We start from the raw sequence: 21367 nt of genomic DNA, 5'->3' as shown, positions 1-21367 counted from the left end.
ATGAAAGATGATTATTAAATAGATGATCTTCATTTGACATTGTAGATATATTTTTAAAGTTTGGTATTCATTTCACAACACATTTTTTATATACTTTATTAATCTAAAATATGTATGTGTCACTTTTGGAGAGTCTTTTAAAAATATGACTTACTGATTTTTTTAGCTCTTTTTTAACAATGACAAGTGTGACTTACTCCCAGCCATCTGCTTTGATTTGGGAAGAAGCCAGTTTACATTTGGTACATTTAGGTGAGTGGTAGGAGGAAAAACTTTACCTCAAGGGCCTGTGACCTTCAGCCACAATAGAGTAGGAGAAGAGCTGTAAAACTGAATGTTCTTATCAACACTTAGGCAGAAGAAAGGAAAGCATGGGTAAAAGCAATGGGAGGTATAATGGAATGTACACAAGGCAATTTCTAAGGCTGGGTGTGGGTGGAAGGACAGGTTATATCACTAAAAAGAGGCTCTTACTACTTAGATCTTTATCTACATTCAAATCCCAGAAGTCTAAACCCTTTTCATTACTTTTTTCCCTAGTTCTAGTGGATCTGCTGTCATCATGGGAGAAATAAAGACTTAACACATCAAGTTAAACTGAATTTTTCCTGTAGGACTATTTGTTGTTAGATGTAGCAGTTAGGTTCTAGTACAATACTATTTATTTGGTAAGTTATTGATTAGAAAGTTTTTTGAACTAACTTGGGGGACTATAAGCACCTTTTATAAAATTATCTATTGGGCAAAATAAATAACAGTCTGACAAATTTTTAATAAGCAAAATGAGTACAGCGAATAAGCTCTTCCTTAACTGTTAAGTTATCAAACATATGACAGTTTTTAAATATGGAAAATAAGTGTCACATGTCCTCATTTCTAGGGCAGAACCTGAATGCCCTCAAATTACTACATGTTACTGGTTTGTTTGGTTTGTTTGGGTTTTTTTTTTTCCAAAAAGATTTGAATAATCTTAAATTATTTTTCCCTTGTAGTATCTTAAACCTGTGCTGTTTAGAACTGGCACGTAATTTAATTGATCATTGTTGAGAATCTGAATGACTCAAATCCCTACTGGAGAGAAGCCTGCTTAATTGAGGAAAAGGGAACTCATCAATCAACCAAATCATACTCTTCTGCTTACTACAGGTCTATTTAGATGGAAGAATATCTGTCATAATATCTTAGAATCTGAGAAGTAAATGACTATTTCTTATTAGCTACCTAGCTACCCATCTAAAAATGGCTTCAAATGAAAAATACTTAAAAGTCACATTGAAATACATACTGTCCAAAATCCTTTGGTAATTTATTGTAACCAAACAGTTGTTCAAATAACCAAAAAATATAAAATCATTTACAGAATTGGAGAAAAATAAATAATCTTGTCATTTTAAAAGCTATCATGGTTCTAATATGTTTCTTTATTGTTCTTTATCAGATACACACTTTAAACATTCATTCATTTAACAAATATTTATTGAGTGCTTATTTTGTCAAGACATGTCCTAGGCACCCAAATTCAGCAGTTGCAATGTCTGAATTCAGTGGAACTTATATTCTCCATGTAAAAAACATTTAATAAATACATAATATGTCAAGAAGTGATGCATATTGGCAAAGAATAAGGAGAGTAGAGAATTGCTATTGTATAGAGAGTGTTTAGGGAAGACAATTCTGACAAAGTGATATTTGTGCTACCTAAAGGAAGTGAGTGAAATATGTGGCTATCTGGAGAAAAGAATTTCACAAGCAGAGAAAACAAAGTCCGTAAACCCTGAGACAAGCAAGCACTTTCTTGCTGTGTTAAGCAACAGCGAAGAGGTCATTTATCATAGTGCGCCTTCAATTTTGTTTTTGTTAGCTATTACATTTATAAAATACGGATTCATTCTAAGCAATAGAAGCTTCATTAGGCTTAGGAAAGGAAAGCAAAGTGGTATAGTGGAAAGAGGATAATTATTAGACCTAGTTAGGGGTGAAATGAGTCTGTTTCTGTTTTATTTATTTTGTTCTTTAGATTCCACATACAAGTGAAATCGTGGTATTTGTCTTTGACTTATTTCACTTAGCAGAATACTCTCTAGGTCCATCCATATCATTGCAAATGGTAAGATTTCATTTTTCTTATGACCGAGTAATATTCCATTGTATATATGTACGACATCTCCTTTATACAGTTGTCTGTTGATGGGCACTTAGGTTGCTCCCGCATCTTGGCAATTGTAAATAGCGCTGTAGCAAACATAAGGGTGCATACACCTTTTCGAATTAGTGTGTTGGTTTTCTTTGAACAAATACCCAGAAGAGGAATGGCTGAGTCATAAAGTAGTTCTATTTTTAATTTTTTGAAGAACCTCTAAACTTTTTTATAGTGACTATACCAATTATAGCAAGTCTCTTAAAAGTTTTGTGTGTCTTATATTGTTGAAATAGATTTCTATCTTTTCCCAAAGAAAGACTTTTTTAGGCAGTAAAAATAATCTAAAATGTTTAAGCAAACTCCCATATCTGATATTTTCAAGTAATTTTATGACAATCACAGCTGTAAACAAAACAGCAAAGAGAAATCTGATTAACTGAGGTTTGGATTCAAGAAAGTAGTTAACTGTAGGTTGGTTCATTATAGTAATTAGTATAAGAATTGATTAGCTGATGTGTAAGACTTGGTTATGTCTCCATTGTAAGCTCCTAAGGGGCTAGGTTCACATCTTTTACATCTTCATTGTGCATTCTCACGCCACCCCCACCTCCATGTAGTTAAGAATTCAATAAAATTTACCAGCCAGTTGAACTCTGTCTATAGAACCAAGAAAATTAATGCAGTGTTTTCATACTTGGTCAGAATTTTCAGACCCAGGTTTTTGTCCTAGCTAATAAAACTAACTACATAATATTTGGCAAGTCTCACAACTAGGAATTTTTAAATCTATAAAATAAGATTAGTTTATATTCTCCTGAATTCACTACTTCTCATTTTTAAAATTTGGGGATCTACATTTTTTTTTTATCATCTATTTTAACAGCTAGCCCTTTGAAAAGGGATGAAATTTTGACTATGATAGTACAAATCAAATTCCTTGTTCAAAGTCCAAAGATTTTTATAGGTTACATTGTTTCATTGGAATTTTAAAATAGTAAATTATTACTAAAATAGAGCTGGATCATTAACTGGGACTTGAAATCTTTTGTTTGGAAAAAACATTCTTTTAGAACGGATTTTAGCCTACCTAAAATGGTCTTTGTCACTTTCTACTGTAAAATTATAGTCAGTATTTCTAGGATCTTGTTTACCTATCATATAACTGTAGTTTGGGGAACTAGAACTGGTAATAGCAGAGAAAAAGCTCAAACTAAATAAAGATTCTTTAATTTTCTGTTTGCTGAAATCAGATAGTATCACACCCCACATGCTACATTTTAGTTAAATATAAAATTCAAATTCCAGTTTTGGTGGGCTCTTTAGTTCTAAAGATTGTAAAACTAAAACAAACAAACAAACAAAAATGGATTTGAAAGTAAAAATTGGGGGGAGAAAAATGCTGTAAATTGCAGGCATTCCCAAAGTTCAGAAGGCTTTCTACAGTAATACCCATTATGCCAGTAAGTACAGTAATAGTCCAAACCCCTGAAGCTCTGCCATTGCATTTGGAAGGCTTTCCCCCCTGCTCCCCCCGAAGTCTAGAAATAGAGCAAGCTGTGAACAAAATGGAAGTATTAATCCTGGAGCAGAGTTGCCCCATACTAACTTCCTTCTCCACTCTGCCTGAAGTGTTAGTCTGCAAAAGATTTTTAATCAGTTATTTACATCAGTATGAATAATTTCAGCAATACTGCTTTTTTTAGAACACCTGAGATAACTATTCCACAAAGTTTGGATTAGGAAATATGAAGATCATTTTGCAATTAGGAAATATGAAAATTATTTTGGGGAACAGGAGAGTCTAGGGGAGATGGTGAAGTAGAAGGTCAACAAAACCTGAGGATACTGAAGGAGAAATGCTAGGAGGTTATGTCAAAAGGACGTAGAAAGGAAAGTAACATTAAGAATTTCAAATTTTTGCCTAGCATTCGCTCAAAGATAGTAGAGCAGAAAGATCATCTTCTCTTCTGTTGTGCTCTCTGATTTCCTACTGTTGGGTCCAGAGTTCAAGCTAGTATTATTTGGATTATAAGTAAGTTGTATTTTCAGGTAATTGGATTTCTATGGACTAGGCTGAGGATCTCACCATTGTCTGAACAGTATTGTCTAATAGAAATATAATGTATAACACATAAGTGATTTATGTCCTAGTAGCCACATTTTAAAAAGTAAAAAGACACAGGTAACGTTAAGTTTAATATATTTAACCCAGAATATTAATTCAATGTGTGATTAATATTAAAAAATCATTAATGAGCTATTTTACCTTCTTCATACTGTCTTCAAAATCTGGTGTGTATTTTACACTTACAGCATATCTCAATTCAAATTAGCCACATTCTAAGTATTCAATAACCAGTGGTATCACTTTGGACAGATACAGAGCATAATTTTAGACGAAAATGTTTCCCAGGTTGTAAATAATAGACAAAATTTCGGAGTACAGTTTAAAAACTAAATTGACCCCTCTAAACCTTGGTTTCCCCCTCTGTAAAAGTGGAGTGTTGGACTAGATGAGCTAGCTCTAGGATATCTTTCAGTTCCAACATTTATGTGTCTAGAAAGATGAATGATGGCATTTATGGTATTTTTATTAATAGTATCCCACAGAATTTCTTCTTTTATAATTAAGCTATCATTGACCAGATTCAATTAAGGATATTTGTTTGCTTTGAGCATAAGCTAGGAAATGGAATGGTAAAGCTGTGATTCAAAAAGAAATCTGTCTTTATCACCAAGTTTGTGTTTTCTCTACTGTGTAACCTCCTTCTCAATCTCAGGAATTTTTATGGTATTGGGGTGGGAGATAAAATGTTGAAATTAATTACATTTTGGTAAGCAATATCTTTATTTCTGAATACTAATAGCCCTCCACTGTGTTTACTAATTATCATGAGATAGTTTAATAATTTCTTTTCCTCACATTCTTTTTCGGGACCACCAAGCTTTGTTTTAATAGTACTGATCTCAGCTAGAAAGTAGCATTGGGGTAAAACAAATTGTTAAGTCCTTCGACTATAAGATCAAGAAGACTGACAGCTTCAGGGAACAGTCTGCAGTGAGAATTTGGATCAACAATGATTGAGGAGAAAAGAGGCTCTTCTTTGTCTATATATTTTACCTTATTCCCAAGGCAAAGGCTATCATAGAAAAAAGAGGTTGCAAACTAGCGACCTTGTATGCACTCTTTTTATATGCTATTTTTCCTTTCTTGGCAAAGGAGTAAACATTTTAAAATTGTAAATTTTTCAGTAAATTATAGATTTCCTACTTCTCTTGAAAAATGAGAAGATCTGGCAACACTGGGCCTACATCTTTCATGGAGCTGGCTAGCTGCTGCCTCCCTAAGATGGGGTATGGGGTCTGCCACCCAAACCTGTCATCCTGTATTCTTTCATTTTGCATTTCTGGCCTGGGCCTATAGATATCTGAATTTGTGACCCGTTTTAAAATGTACATGATAGAATCAGCAGAATTCGAGCTTATTTGCCTACCCTTGCTGTTCTGTGGCCAGTTACTTTAAAGCTTATGAAGAGGTAGTACAGTGTGTTAGATGGTATATTATAAACACTGGACAGTGTTTAGAATGGTTACAAATTCTTCTCAAAGGGAAAGGAATGAATATTTATCAAGGACCTCATATTATACTTTACAGTATGGTATCTTATTTAATCAATCATAATTCCAAGTAGTATTATTGTTTTATATAATGAGAAAAAGATGCCAAAATCACACAGCTAGTAAGGATCTGAATCAGTCTTTTTCCAAAATTAATGTCCTTTCTGCTGTAATGTATTGCCTCCCTGTCAGTCCCAGGAATTGTTTACAATTTTGCCTAGATTATTTACTTGGTCTCCAGTGTATATACTGCCAGTTTACAGTCAGGGAAAGTATTTGCATTCTAACATGCATTGCCATTTTTATATTAGAAAAGTTAACAAGCAGAAGATAGTTCCTTTACTTAGTTGCTTGTACTGCTTGCCAATTGATAAATCAATGCTGTATTCTAAGCTGTCTCTGTTAGCAAAGGAAAACATTTTTTTTTTTCTTTGATACTATCCCTAACCTGTTCCCTTTGTTGGACATACAGTCTCTTCTAAGTGGCGGTAGAAGCATCTAATAAATGTTTTACTTTTTTATTCAGAAAGCATTCATGATATACATCTTTGATCAAAGGTCCTGGGAGAAATTCCAAAGGACAGGATATCTGCCTTTGAGAATTTATGTTCTTAAAAAAAAAACTGGAATGAAAATAATATAACAAATTAACACCTATAAGAAAGTAAACTGTACAAAAAAGGATGAGATATAGATAAAGATGATTGCAGAAGGGAGATAGTTGCAGCTGGTAATCATTTAGTTATCATCAAAGTTCAGCTATGCTAAAAATCATCAGGAAGCAGAGCCCACTCTTAGATTCAGAAGTAATAAAGACATACATCATGTGGTGTTAAAAACATTCCGTAGGAGGTATTAGCCTGTTCTTAGATCTTAGAGGCTGAGCAGCACACTGTGAGTAATAATAATAAAAATAACTCGAACTTCTCACCCATAACAAGCACAGTTTTTAAATCCAACTGAAGAAATTCTTGTAGACATTCAGCAAAGTAATTTATCTTCTTGTTCCGTTGGTTTGTATTATATAAACTATTATTATGTACTCTTCTTAGTAGTTTAGGTCATTGTTAGAGGTTCTAAGGGTTGTATCAGCCTCTGGTTGATGACCACATTCTCAGTCTGTTTCTAATGCTGTTTTCATATTTTGCCAGACAGGTTGGCAAGTGCTAGATAGCACTCAGTCTCTTAATTTCTCCTTCTCTTTTAGGTTATTTTATAACCATTTTACAAACACTATCAACATTTATTAAACCTATCTGTAGGTGGTTGGAAAGACTGTGGCCAGTGATAGCTCGGAAGTTTTTTTGTTGGTTCTGTTTGTTTTGTTTCTTTTTTAAGGCATAAGAATCTCAATTGTTAAGTGAAGTATTGTTTCCATTTGTGAAAGATGTATATTGATTTGATTCTAGAGTTGTCTTTTTGACATTTTTTGTATTAGATTGTTGCACATCCTATAAACAGCTATTGGTTTCTGTAAATAAAAGATGTTTTAGGACCTATGCTGCTAATTAGAAACCGTTTCCTAGTATTGTCTTTAAAATGTTAGTGTATTGTAATTAAATTTAATTGCCGATTATAGGCACAGCTGTGAAGTGAGGGACATTGGTTGGTCCTCTTTTCCTAGTAGCTCTGCTCACTGCTATGTGTAGCAGAGCTCTTAGTTTCTCTCCCCAGCCTGACATGAGAGTGTTTGACTCCTCTCCCTGTGGTGTGTTCTCAGGACATGTTCTTTGTATGTCATTACAACATTTGTGGGCTGATCAAGTAGTGTGGTAGACGTGGTTGTTGTCTACCCTGATAATCTCTCTTCTTTTCAACTATCAGAGAAACTTCTATCATAAAATTCTTTTCTTTTGCATTTTTCGACCTCATCCTTCCTGGCTGTGGTGAAATGTGTCAACTGATACAGATAAATTATATTTTAATTATGAAAGTAGTTATTCTCCTTTAAGAAAATGACCAGTAGTTTTTTCCTATGATGTTTTGGACTAGGTCTTTATACAAAAAACTGATATATAATGAGATGAGAACTCTATTTTTTATCATTTTTATTGTATCACATTAATAATCTACTTTTCTATGATTATTCAGAAAAGGCATCTGACTTAACTTTTGTCTCTTGTTTCTACAGAAGGAGAATATGTTAAAATGTTTATGCGAGGTCGGCCAATTACAATGTTTATTCCTTCTGATGTTGACAACTATGATGACATCAGAACAGAACTGCCTCCTGAGAAGCTCAAACTGGAGTGGGCGTATCCTTCTGTACCATGACAGCAAATTTGTTTGCTTCATTTAAGAAAAATTAGTATGCCAAAAAAGTAAAGTAAATGTATTAAGCATAACAACTACTTGAGAAAGTAAGGGGATGCCACATCTGATTCTTTCACATATCATATGTATTTTGCTATTAGCAATTTAAAATCACCAAAATTAATATCTTCGAATAGGGCAAACAATCTGATCATCATGGCAGGTAGTAAAGTAGTTCCAGTTCAGTCCCACTTATATCTTTTTGATTCCCTGAAGTATCCTTGAAAAAATTTAACACTTTGAAAATTATATTTATTAAAAACCTTGACTCTTTTAAGATATGGTTATCGAGGAAAGGACTGCCGAGCTAATGTTTACCTTCTTCCTACTGGGGAAATAGTTTATTTCATAGCATCAGTAGTAGTACTGTTTAATTATGAGGAGAGAACTCAACGACACTACCTGGGTCATACAGATTGTGTGAAATGGTTGGTATTGTTTAACATTGTTCTTTTTTTTTTTTTTTTTTTTTGCATGCTCTCTTTTTTTAATTTGGGTTTTATTGGAAATGATTTCTTGTAGAGAGCTCGGAATTTAAGGATATTATGAGTATTCTGTAGAAAATATTTTAAAAAGAAAAAAAGACTTACAGGCCACCAAAATGGTTGCTGTGGTATCAGCCGCCATAAAACATTTCACATGTAAATCTCAATTGGAACCTGTTTTGCTTTCTCAGATCTTTTATGGTCATTTCATTCCGGCCTATAGTATCAAATATATGTGGGATACACGAGACTTACAGATATCTGAGAATGATTATTAGTTACCAAATATTTATCGATGATTTAATCTATGCAGATAAAATTTGGACTCGAGGCTTTCTTTTTGAGAGAAAGAAATCATGGCTGAATAAGGATCATAAGTATCCCATAGGATGTAAACTGTAAAAATGTGAGAATACCTTTTCAATGCTTAGGCATGTTTTTAAATTATTCAGTTAAGTTTGCTACTTCTTAAGTTCAATCATTTATTGCTTAAATTCATTTTCTAACATTTAAAAGCTTCTCTGTACTATTCAGGCAACTGTATATCAGAAAAAAAATATGACTATTAGAATATTACTTATTGTTAAAGTTTTAGAGATGATTAAAATATTGCCTTTTACACTGGAAGAATAATATATGTACAGAATTATTCATTACAACATTATTTGTGATAGTAAAGATTGGAAACAGTCGAAATGTCTTTAGCTGGGAACCAGTGAACTTGTGGTGTACTCATAGGTTACCAAGCAAGTATAGAGAACGAATAAGGAAGCTCTTTATATATTAATATAGAAAGATCCTTATATATACTCCCAAGTACAAAATTTAAAGAGCAGGAAAATGTGCACATTGTTTTACCATTTGTAAAAAAGGAGGTGGAAAATAAATACTTATCTTGGCTTCCACATATGTAAAGATTGTCCAGAATTATTAATAAGAAACTGATTATAGTGATTATCTGGTTGGGAATTGTAGAGAGGTAGAGGATATCTTAGCAGATAGGGCAGAGTAGGAAAGAGACTTTTTCTTATGTCTTTTATAGCTTTTGATAGTTGAACCATGCAAATGTAATAACCTAATCCAGAAATTTTACTTTTTAAAATGTGTTCTAAAAGATCTGAATTAAGAATGACAAAATGTTAATATATTAGATTTTTAGTTTTAATGTGTAGTTGATCTCAATAAAGGACATAAACTATTTAAGTAAGAGGAAATAGTATTTGTTAAAGAAACATTGATAAACTGTGGCCTCTTTAGTAATCAAATCAAATTGTCAAGGCATTTTAAAAGATGTAATTCTTAATCAGGAAATTATAAATGTTTTAAAAAGTGAAACATTTCTTACGACAATTTAAATTGATAACTGCTCTCTGGAAAGCAATGAGCAAATACAAGAACAAAAAAAACCTTATATTTTCAGTCGAGCTTGCTCCTTGGTTGCAAGATATAGAAAAATTCTATATATGGACATGAAGACATCTTTTTAAATTTCTTGCTAGTCACTCATAACATTTATCATTAGAAATGTGGGCATATATGCTGCACTGTGTTCAATTTGTAAAGAAAAGTTCCTTGCCCCAAGTTTGATCTATGAGAGTTTCACATTAAGAACTAATTAAAAGGTTGGAGGCACTAGGTGTGAAGATGGTCACTGCTATGTTCCTTTGTAGAAAAGAAGAAGGATTGAAAGAGCTGTTAAGTCAATAATATGCATTAGGATTATGTAGCAAAATGGGAGAATGCTTATGTTTTAATAGATTACAATTATACAGTGCAGTATTGCATCTTCAATATAATAAAACCATGTGAATTTGCGCATGAACATAGGTGCAGGACTAGAAAGGAACTTGAACGAATAAAAGTTTATCAGGCCACAATTGTGAATAAATATTTTCTTCATACAGTGTTCCATTAATTTCCATTGAGTTTAACAAAGAAAGTACAGCTGAAAACTTAGAATTCTTTTGATATTTGATGTTTATTTGATTTGCTAAAGAAAATAAATAGGTCATTTAGATTTTTTAATGATTAAAAACTATTTGTTTTTAAAATATTCGTACTAAGGCATATTTCTGCTGTTTCACATGTTTCCTGTATGTAACATTGTTGTTAATACTGCATTTTAGCCTTGCTGTACATCCTGACAAAATTAGGATTGCAACTGGACAGATAGCTGGAGTGGATAAAGATGGAAGGGTGAGTGGCACAGTTTTATACCTTCGGTACCTAGTGACATTGCTGTTAGAATGGAATTGATGGTAATTTTTAATACCTCATTTTATTCTAAAATTTAACTACTAAGAGATTTCTAGTATAAGCCCGGGAGAAAATATTAGAATATATTAGAATATAAGAACAGTCCACAAAACAAAAATTTTCCCTAAAGAAACTATTTACTTGTTAAAATGGGAAAGAACTGATAAACTTGTTACTTTTTTTTTTTTTAACATAGAATAACTTAATGTTTGCCAGAGGTACTGCGATTTCCCTAAATTTGTAGACCCCTTGATTTTATATATGGGTTAGAACTGATAACATTTAAAATTTTTTAGTTACTATTCAATATTATTAAATAGGCTTACTTAACAAGTCCATTATTTGTAAGGATCGGCAGTGAATATTAATGATTACTGATTAGCAGTGTTTGACTGTACTCGTGACATTCTCTGGTTTCAGTTTCTTTAATAAAAAGGAGTTGGAGGGGTTATATTGGATGACTTGTAAGACCTCTTCCAGTTTCACATTCTGTCTTAAGGACCGTTTGCTCAGCAATTAATTAAACACTGATTTTAAAAAGTATTATTTTCTCAGGAATAAGGCAAGGCTAAAAACAGGTATCTAGAGCAAATTCGCCTAGGTTAGAATCTTGAATACACTTTTTAATAGCTGCATAGCTTTCGGCAAGTTATTTAAATCTCTGTACTTCAGTTTCCTCTTCCATTAAATAGTGATTGTAATACTGCATACCTCTGGGATTATGATGATTAAATGAATTAATACATACGAAGTACTTAGAATTTTATATGGCACTTAGTAAGTACTCCTACTATTATTGTCACTGTTGTTATTTCCTTATTTTCATAGTATGAGAAGAAAATACGTGTTCAAGATTCTTTAAGGGCATGTCTAAATATAGTAGCTATTTTTTTATTAGATATTTATCCATCCCTATTTTTAAAGACAGCAAACAGTTCTGTGTTGTGATATTCATTTGCATCCACACATATACCAGTTTGTCCTGCTATCTTGTGTTTTACCCATTGTTTTTGCAGCCTCTGCAACCCCATGTCAGAGTGTGGGATTCAGTTAGTCTAGCCACACTGCAAATTATTGGACTTGGAACTTTCGAGCGTGGAGTAGGATGCCTTGATTTTTCAAAAGCAGTAAGTAATAAATTTTAAAGGAGTGATTAAGTATGCTACACAAAGAAGCAAAAAAAGAAGTTAAGCTCAGTTTTGTGTGTGTGTATGTGTTCAAAGAAAGTGATAACTTTCAATTGAAAAATGAGATGTTAGCTGTTGCTTAGCAATGGCCAGTATTTTAACCTAAGAACTAAAGAACTTTTGTTTAGATAGGATCCAGGATATTGCACTTAATTATACTTAATTTTGTTCTGTCCTGAGATAGAATTCCATTGTAGTAGCAGGAAATGGTTAGAAGAATACATACATAGCATAGTAAAAAAGAAACAATCAATAAAACATGCTTTTGTTCAGCTTAAATAATGGAGATCTGTTTTATTTAGAAAATTCACAGCTGTGAAACTTGGCCTGATCTGCACAAATATTGTCTTTTCTTAATGTCATGTTAGAGCAAAAGAAATAGTCAAACCTTTTATATTCATTAAAATCATGAATTATCTTGGTTCTGAATTGATGACAACATGAGTTTAAAATTCAGTGTCTAGCAATCTTACCTAAACCTGGAGGCTTTATTCGGAGGGGAAAATAAAACAAGATGTTACTCATTTAAACATTCTATTTATTCTTGAATTATATGTAATTATTATAGAGTATACAGGAGACCTATGTTTTAGAATTTACAATTTTTAATTTAAAATGTAAATATTCCTCCAGATTTTATTGGGTGTCATTCATATTTTAGAATATATTTATGTATTCATGTTCTCTCTTCAGTTCCTAACTATCAGCAGCTATATTCTGGATTATGGGAGTCTTGTGGCACATGGAAGAGGATAGGACATTTTTAGATCAAAAAGATAAATTTGGGTGGCTATACAGCTTTGCTAGCTTAAAGGCACTGAATGTCAAGGGTCAAATGAGTCAGGAATTGGGAGAAAGGCATTTAGAAAAGGAGATAAAAGGACAGAAAGGAAATTCTTTTACTACCCCCCCCACTCACCCCCACCCCCAATCTCAGTAGCAGGAACTGTTGTCATTTTGTTGATACTATTGTTACAATGTTAAGACTATTTCCAATTGCTTCATACTCTTAACTTTTCCTAATTTAGGTAATCATTCCAAAATAGGCTAAAAGAAAGATAAAGAGAAGAGAGTAAGCTTTGCCCTTCCTTGGTACCTCTTCTCTTCACCACAGTATTTCCTTGTTCCAGAGACATCTAAAGCATATACTGCAAATGCTACTAGAGGAAAAACCCCCACAAATCTTTAATATTATCCATAGTTATTAAACTGGGAGGCTTAAACTATATAAATGAAAATGGTTTTGGAAAAACATATAGGAATTTTGTTATGTTTTATTTGTCTTGTGTAGTCATATTAATACAAATCAGGTATATCATAGGAAACTGAAATTGGCAGACTTTAGCCATTAAATTCAGCTTGTTCCATCAAACTATCAAAATTTAGTCAAGAGCTATGTCATGAAATTATGTACACTTCATGCCTACCTCAAGGGCATATACTTTACGTTTGATCTTAGCCAAAAGGCCAAAAAGTGATTGGGGCGGAGGACATATATGCTTTAAATGCAAGGAGCCAAGAAGGAAGCATAAGATGCAGAAGAGACTAGGGTATCCTCAAAATGAATTATTTGCTATCTCTGAATAATAGGAGTAGCTAGATGGCAAGTAGGAATCAACCTAGGGGAAAAAATTAAAAATAGAACATATTTTTTAAAAGAATCTTTATTATATTTCTAAGGAAAATACAGTCTTAGTAGTAGATTCATTATATTTCAAGAAGCCATGAGTTTAAAGGATTTTGGATTATCTTAATGTTGGCAGGTTTTGTTTTTTTGGGAGGTGGGAGCAGTTTTAATAATGTGCCATTTCTTCTTAGAAAATCATCCTTATCTAAAAATTTTAAAATGCCTTTGACTTTTTTAGGATTCAGGTGTTCATTTGTGTGTTATCGATGACTCCAATGAGCATATGCTTACTGTGTGGGATTGGCAGAAAAAATCAAAAGGTGCAGAAATAAAGGTAAATCAAAAAAATTTCTGAGTATCTTTTAGAGTACAGTATTTGTTTTGCAGATCCTTGGAAGTATATTGCACATATTTAAGTTGCAAAGTATACCAACTGGCCAGATTCATCAGATTTATTGATTTGTCATCATTTTTATGATATTAAGAATACAATTCTTACAGTATTCTTAAGATTGTCATGCAGCTTCAGCCAATTTCAGTGTTATTTTAGACACTTTGCGCTGCGAAAATGCCAAAGTAGGTGGGTGTCTAAAGCAAAATTAAGACTGAATACTCTACTTGGCTGCTGCTGCTTTAACAACATGTGTTAATTCATTCAATCTTTAAAGCTTTAAAAATCTAAAGGAAAAATTCAACCTTAGGAGTATGGCTGACATAACTGAAAAGCATATGTAATGAGAAGCTATTTGGTCTTAATTATGTTTGTGGGATTAGTATATAAAATGCTACAGCATATTTTATAGTTGCTGTAGAATAGTATTGATCCCTTTGTGTGGATGAGGCTATGATTCGTAAGAGAAGAATGTAAGGTTAACATTGCAGCTGCATTCACATGGGTCAGAAATGGCCTCATTCTGACAGGCTTTCAGAGGGATTCAGAGTGACAGGATGACTAAAAAAAGCCTATGACATATTTGCTGTATTCTTAAATAACATCCCATTCCTCTTCATTTGCTCTCACTCATGCTTTCTCTCTCGCTCTCTTTTTCCCTTTCTCTCTCTCTCTCCCTCCCTCCCTCCTTCTTCCCCCCTACTCCTTCCTCCTCTTTCAGCAGTTTTGTATAAGCTTCAAGCTTCAATACCAAGTGTGTTGGTCAAAAGAGATAATTTCTTTTTGTGTAAGTTAATCTTTTGAAAGAAATAGAGTATATTTGATTGTTGTTGAAAGGAATATAAGATGTCAGGAAATTACACAGAAGTGAAATATGTGAATTTTGATCCTTTGTAGTAAAGGCTACCAGATGATGTCTTATGGTTTTCCTCCTACTGGCCATTCCTTGATCTCCCTTCCAGGACCTTAAGTTGTCATTCCTCAGGGTTATATCCCATGTCCTCCACTGATACCATATACCACTACCACGGCCTTAGTTACTATCTGCTGTGTCCCACATCAGTTAGCTCCAGCCCTGGTCTCTCTCACAGACTTACACCTACATTTTTTTTTTGCCCGCTTTATTTGAAGCTCTGCAAGTCAAAATCAACATATCCAAATCTGTACTAATCATCTTTAGCCCTCAACCAGTTTCACCTCTCAGTGATTAATACCATATTCTACTTACTTACCCAGACTAGATACTTGGGCATCAATCATGTCCCTCGCTTCTCACACCCAGTCAGCTAGCAAAGTGACTTCACAACGACAAAAGCTAACTTAAATAGAATTTATTGATTCATGTTTAGAGAGAAAAAGAAAACCTCTCGTCAAGGTCATAAGGGAATTTTGCCTTAGGAATGACATAATTCCGGTGCTAGATCACTGATTCTCTGTCTCTCCTCATAGCTTTTCCCTGTGTGTTGACCTTACTCTTTTCTACTGTAGATGAGCTCTATTCTTGGCTAAGTCATAAGGATTTGGGGAAATTGATACATAACTTGTTGATTTTTTTAAGTTTAAAGTTCAGTAAGGCAGCTTCAAAACCTTATTGGCAGAAATTAAAGAAGACCTAAGTAAATGGAGTAATATACAGTAAAAATAGAAGACAGTATTATAAAGATGTCACTTTTCTGCATATTGATCTGTGTGTCCAAAATAGTCAAAATCCGGCATGATTTTTACAGAAGTTGACAAGCTCAGTATTTGTGGAAATATGAATGGGTAAAAACAGACAAACATATGAAGGATGTAAAGTAATTGAAACTCTTGTACACTGCTGCTGGGCATATAAATTGTTACAGCCATTTTGGAAAACTGGATTTGTGTATGTACATTCTGTATGCATATGCATACTCTCTGACCCATCCTGTTCCACTCCTACATATCAGCCCAACAGAAGTAAATATATGTGTTGACCAAAAGGCAAGTAATCAATTGTAAAAGTAAATTACTCAGATACCCATCAATATTAGAATAAATAAATCAATTATGTGGTCTTTCCATAAAAAGGAATAGTATACAACAGTTAGAATGAACAAATTATAATACATGCACCAGCATGAAATGGATCTCACAAATGTAATGTTGATAAAATAAGCCAGAGACAAGTTCATTCTGTGTGATCCCATTTAAATAAAACATACAATGCTAATCTATGGTGCTACAAATTAGTGTCATGGTTACTTAAGAAGGGGAAGAGCATAGTGATTAGAAAAGGGAATCTGAGATGTTTCTGGGATGTTAGTAATGTTCTAGTTTTTGCTCTACATGCTGTACAGGGGCATGTTCAATTTTTGAAAATTTATCAAGCTACATAGGATTGTGAACATTTCTGTTTATATAATACACATAAATAAAAAGTTAAAATATCCTATAAGGCTACATTCATACCCAAAGTGATTTCATAAATCAGTTTATGTATTGAATATCTTATTACTAGCACCACAGGTCTGTATACTTGGAATATTTGTAGTTAATTTTATAACCTTTGATTTATAACCTTTGATTAATCAGTTTGGCATAAGATTTAGCTGTCAAGTAGTTTTGATTTTGTCTAAAGTGAAAACTAAGTACTGTTCAATTTTTAAAAGGCAACATCATTTTGGAAAAGAAATAACTAATTTTTGCTTCGTTATTAACACATTATCTTTAAAATTTACTTTGACCTGCTAGGTATATATAGTTCCATACCAAACATTGTGGAGAATTCTATAACAAGAAGGTACTGTCCTTTTCCTTCTTTTTGTAACCTGATAAGGGGGAAAAGCCTTCAAATTAGACCATTTAAGTTTTATTTATGTGCCTATACAAGGCCATAGAACCCATATGTTAGTATTTGAAATGTAAAATTTGCAGAAATATTGGAGCCATAGGAAAATTTTTAAAATTAGGTCAATTCTTTCAAGTGTCACTTTATTATTAGAATATAAAATGGATTATCTTTAACTAACGTTGTACATAAGATTACCATGTTTACCATGTTGGTTTGCAATAAGGAATGCTTTCATATAAAGTTATTTGCTAAGTTAAAAATGGAGATTAATAATTACCCTGCAGATGAATACAAGCTAACAATAAACGGCTTTACAAGCACATGGATTTCACCTCACTGTTAAGTTCGAGTAGGTGCTTTTACCATAAACATCAATTTAGTAAGAATTCAGTTATGACTTGCTGAACATACTGAAATATACTGTTTTAAAAACATCCTCAGTTCAGTAATTTCAATGAAAAAAACTTTACTTCTAATTCCCTTATGACTCTTATGCCTGTTTTCTCCCTTTTTCATTCCCGTTCCTTTAAATTTAACTCCGGTCTTTTCTAGGTTGGTTTTTTGTTTTAGGAAATAGCATAAAAGCTTTTCGTTTTTTGTTTTTCATTTTTATATGAATCAGTAGTGACCATTCTATATCTACTTTTTAAGCATTTTACCTGAAGATGAATCTCTAAATCAGTAATATTTTTTAAGTGAATGGTCAGTAATAACAGTACAAAGAAAGATAAGACTGACAAATGTACAGTGCTTTTTGCATTTGATAGTTTTAGTGTACTTTTTGCTGAATGTACAAGAAACTAAAATAATCTAAAACTGTAGTTCATATAAATGTCTTTTTAGTGTAAAGTTATATAAATAGCATAAAAGATGATATAGTATAAGGACATCAAATTTAAATCATTATTATAAAAACTTATTGTTAAAACTTTTCAGGAAAATAGATCTTGGAAGAAGAGGCATTTCCTAAAAGATTTTATCAGTAGTTGTAATTGGTACTTGATGGAGATAAGGATATACGTTCATCTAAAGCTTTATTTCTCTTTCCACAGACAACAAATGAAGTTGTTTTGGCTGTGGAGTTCCATCCAACAGATGCAAATATCATAATAACATGTGGTAAATCTCATATTTTTTTCTGGACCTGGAGTGGTAATTCACTAACAAGGAAACAGGGAATTTTTGGGGTAAGGATCAGAATGTTACAAGTTCACTATAAAATTTTAATTGTTGAGTAAATATAAAGTCATTATGCTAAAGGGAAGACTGAAAATTTTCATTGTTTCTTTGTAGAAATATGAAAAACCGAAATTTGTGCAGTGTTTAGCATTTATGGGGAATGGAGATGTTCTTACTGGAGACTCAGGTGGAGTCATACTTATATGGAGTAAAACTACTGTAGAACCGACACCTGGGAAAGGGCCCAAAGGTACAGTATTCCCAGATTAAAGTCATTCCTTTTTAATCTGCACATACTGCTAGTGCAATCTTATATCTTACCCAGACCAGGAGAGAGAGCTGCAGTGAAACATGGAGAGCCACTAATATATACCTTATGTTTTTAAGGTTTTTCATGATGATCTTTTTAAAATTATTTATCCAGTTAAGCATATATAAACTTTATTTGCTCTACTGAACTTTTCCTTCTAGGAGATTAATATAAAATAATTAGTGATGATATAGCTATATGATAATTTAAATAGTATAAAGATTAAGAGAGAAACCATCCTGATCTTCTGAGTTTTGTGAAGATTTCACAGAAAAAATGGTCTTTAAGCCATAATTAATGTGTAAGACTACAAGAAATATGGAACCTTGATCCCAGTTTATAGAAACAGTATAAGCAAAGGCAGAAAGATGTGAATGTGAGGCATTCGTGGTAGTATAAATTTGTCATGTAAAAGTAATAACAAACAGGAGGTAACCAACTTGAAGGATATACAATTTTAAAAAATAGTAGTGTTTTGTAATTTCTCTGAACAGTTTAATATATTCTAAGCCATTGAAAATTCATGTAGGGGTTAAAGGTATAGATTTTCTGAGTTATCCACAAGAATCTTTAAAAGTGGTTGCACTACCATGGAAGAGAAAATTGCTGGGAGGTCAGGGATCCTTTATCCCACAGTTAGATGACAGAAAAGAGCCTGCAAGGATTACAGAAGTGAGATACTAAAAAAAAAAAAAGTTAATAAGATGGGGTTCTGGGGAGAGAGAAACATCTCCTCCCCTCGGTCTGGGGAGTCTGCATCAGACCATAGAAACCACGTGTGACTCCCTGAGTAAGGGAATCCTGTCCCACCCCCCTCAGAAGGAAAGGCCCAGTTTACAAATCTATCGTCCCTGATGGGCTTTCCCAGGACTAACACAATGTCTGGCATTTGGTACTAGCTGTTGAAAATTATTTGTTAAACATTTCTTAAGGAAATGACTTTAATCTTACTTTTGGGTATCAGTGTAGAAGGGTTGAGTGGTACTGATTCACTCTTTTCACTGAAATGCGGAACTTGATATTAGCATTGCAGATGTCTTATTGTGAAGATTGTCATGCTATATTTTTTAGGAGATACAGTACATTAGTGTTTTCTGTATCCATTCACCTAAATTTCTAAGTTTTGCAGTTGAATTGAATTTGATGTATTTAGAAGTTAACAAAATAATCCTTAAATTGTAATACCAATGACCTTTATCTCAGTCATTGGCCATGCATTCTTAGCCTCTTTCATTCAGTTTAGGTTCAAAATTCACATATGAAAAGGATGGCAGTGGGATGAGGATTCTTAAGAAAAAAGAAAGTTAGAGCAACTGTATTTGTCAACTACCTTTCCCACGTACCTCTCTTTTTTTTCTTCCTGAGCACATTTGTTTAGTATCAGAAATAGCCAGGAATAGCACTCTATATCAAAACTGTGACTTAAAATATTCACATGTTATCCTCTGACAGAGTTTGGGTATAAATATGCCCTTCATTAGCTTAATGTGTGTTGAGGTGGGAGAGGCAGGGAAAGGTTCAGAGGTTGTTTTTATTTTGATTTTTGTCTGAAAAACTTCTGCAAAGAAAAATCTGCATATGTACACACAAGAAACAGGAAATCTAATCTTGTAAACTGGGCACATGAAATAGTCCAATTTGTGTTCTGCTGCGTGACTGACCCTATTATCGGCAAATTTGCAGAGAATTTTGTTTTTTCCTTTATATTTGGGGTTTCCAGTTCTGTAGATATGGCTGGGAAGGATTTGGTGAGTTCAGTGAAATGTGTATGCCCAGATTGGAACAGATGCTCTGTTTCCATTTTTAAATTCTTGCCAAAAATTGCAATAGATTGATCCAGTTTGCATATTCCCTAATATGACATTTCTAATATGGCAGTCTTAACTAAAATTTGAGTTTACTGTGGTATCATGTCTGATAGAGGGACATTTTGGAATGGCAGAAGCATAATATCATAGCTAATCCTTTTACTCTGGTAAGTAGAAGACAACAAACCATAACTGTATATTTTATGCCACATAAGGTCTTCTGTATATTTTCTTCTCACTTCCATACCTTAAATGTAAATTAACAGAAACCTTCAAAGTAATTAGTATTTTCTCTTTTCTCCAGTTTCATTGAATTGTAATTGACATATAACACTGTTTAAGGTGTACAATGTAATGATTTGATATACATTGCAAAATGATTACAAGTCAACCTCCATTACTTGACATAGATACATTTTTTTTCTTGTGATGAGAACTTTTAAGAGTACTCTCTTAGCAGCTTTCAAATATGCAGTACAGTATTAACTATAGTCACCATGCTGTACATTACATTCCCAGAACTTACTCATCTTATAACTCGAAGTTTGTACCTTTTGACCACCTTCACCCCTTTCCCCTACTCCCACCTCTGGCAACCACCAGTCTATTTCTATGAGTTCATTTTTTTTAGATGAACATATGAGATTATACAGTATTTGTCTTTCTCTGTCTGGCTTATTTCACTTAGCATAATGTCCACAAGAACCGTCCATGTTGTTGCAAATGGCAGAATTTCCTTTTTAATTAATATACACATACACACTACATTTTCTTCACTCATTTCTCTGTTATTGGACTCAGGTTGTTTCAGATTTTTCTTTCTTATGGGATACAAGGTATTTGTTATTTCCTACATATATGAAGTAGTTCAAAATTTTTCTTATATGAAATAATTCATAATTTTTTAAGTGGGAAGGGGAAGTTGATTGTATCCACAACACCATTAAAATGTTGATCATTCTTAAATCAGTTCCTTTAAGGACCTAAGAAACACCATCATTTTGCCTGCTCTCCAGATAATCAACATGGGCCCATTTGCCCAGTTGCTAAGAATACAACATAAATTTGAAAGTCTCCCTGACATTTGATTCTATAGTTAAATGGGCACAGAAACCCCATCAAAGTGATCTTTATTTGGCAGTCAGTGTAAACTTGCTTTTTATGGAAACTTCATTTCTGTTAGAGATGAGAAGAAAGAGAGGATTTGTACTTATGCTTGGATAGATGTGGCCATGATT

At 33.1% G+C, this 21367-nt stretch overlaps 1 protein-coding gene across 3 annotated transcripts in view; it reads left to right on the top strand.

Moving 5' to 3' along the window:
* The window catches only part of EML4 (EMAP like 4), a 133140-nt gene that overhangs the window by 81704 nt on the left and 30069 nt on the right, over nt 1–21367 (top strand). For all 3 annotated transcript variants that reach the window (XM_039887303.1, XM_039887302.1, XM_039887301.1), the window contains 7 exons: nt 7890–8013; nt 8350–8499; nt 10683–10752; nt 11829–11939; nt 13865–13960; nt 17885–18019; nt 18126–18261. In XM_039887303.1, the coding sequence (XP_039743237.1) occupies nt 7890–8013; nt 8350–8499; nt 10683–10752; nt 11829–11939; nt 13865–13960; nt 17885–18019; nt 18126–18261 (822 nt within the window). The remainder of the gene's footprint in view (nt 1–7889; nt 8014–8349; nt 8500–10682; nt 10753–11828; nt 11940–13864; nt 13961–17884; nt 18020–18125; nt 18262–21367) is intronic.

This window comes from Pteropus medius, unplaced genomic scaffold (assembly GCF_902729225.1).
Source record: "Pteropus medius unplaced genomic scaffold, Ma_sr-lr_union100, whole genome shotgun sequence".
Classification (NCBI taxonomy): domain Eukaryota; kingdom Metazoa; phylum Chordata; class Mammalia; order Chiroptera; family Pteropodidae; genus Pteropus; species Pteropus medius.
The sequence above is the reverse complement of the archived record's forward strand: the minus strand, read 5'-3'. Positions and strand labels throughout refer to the sequence as shown.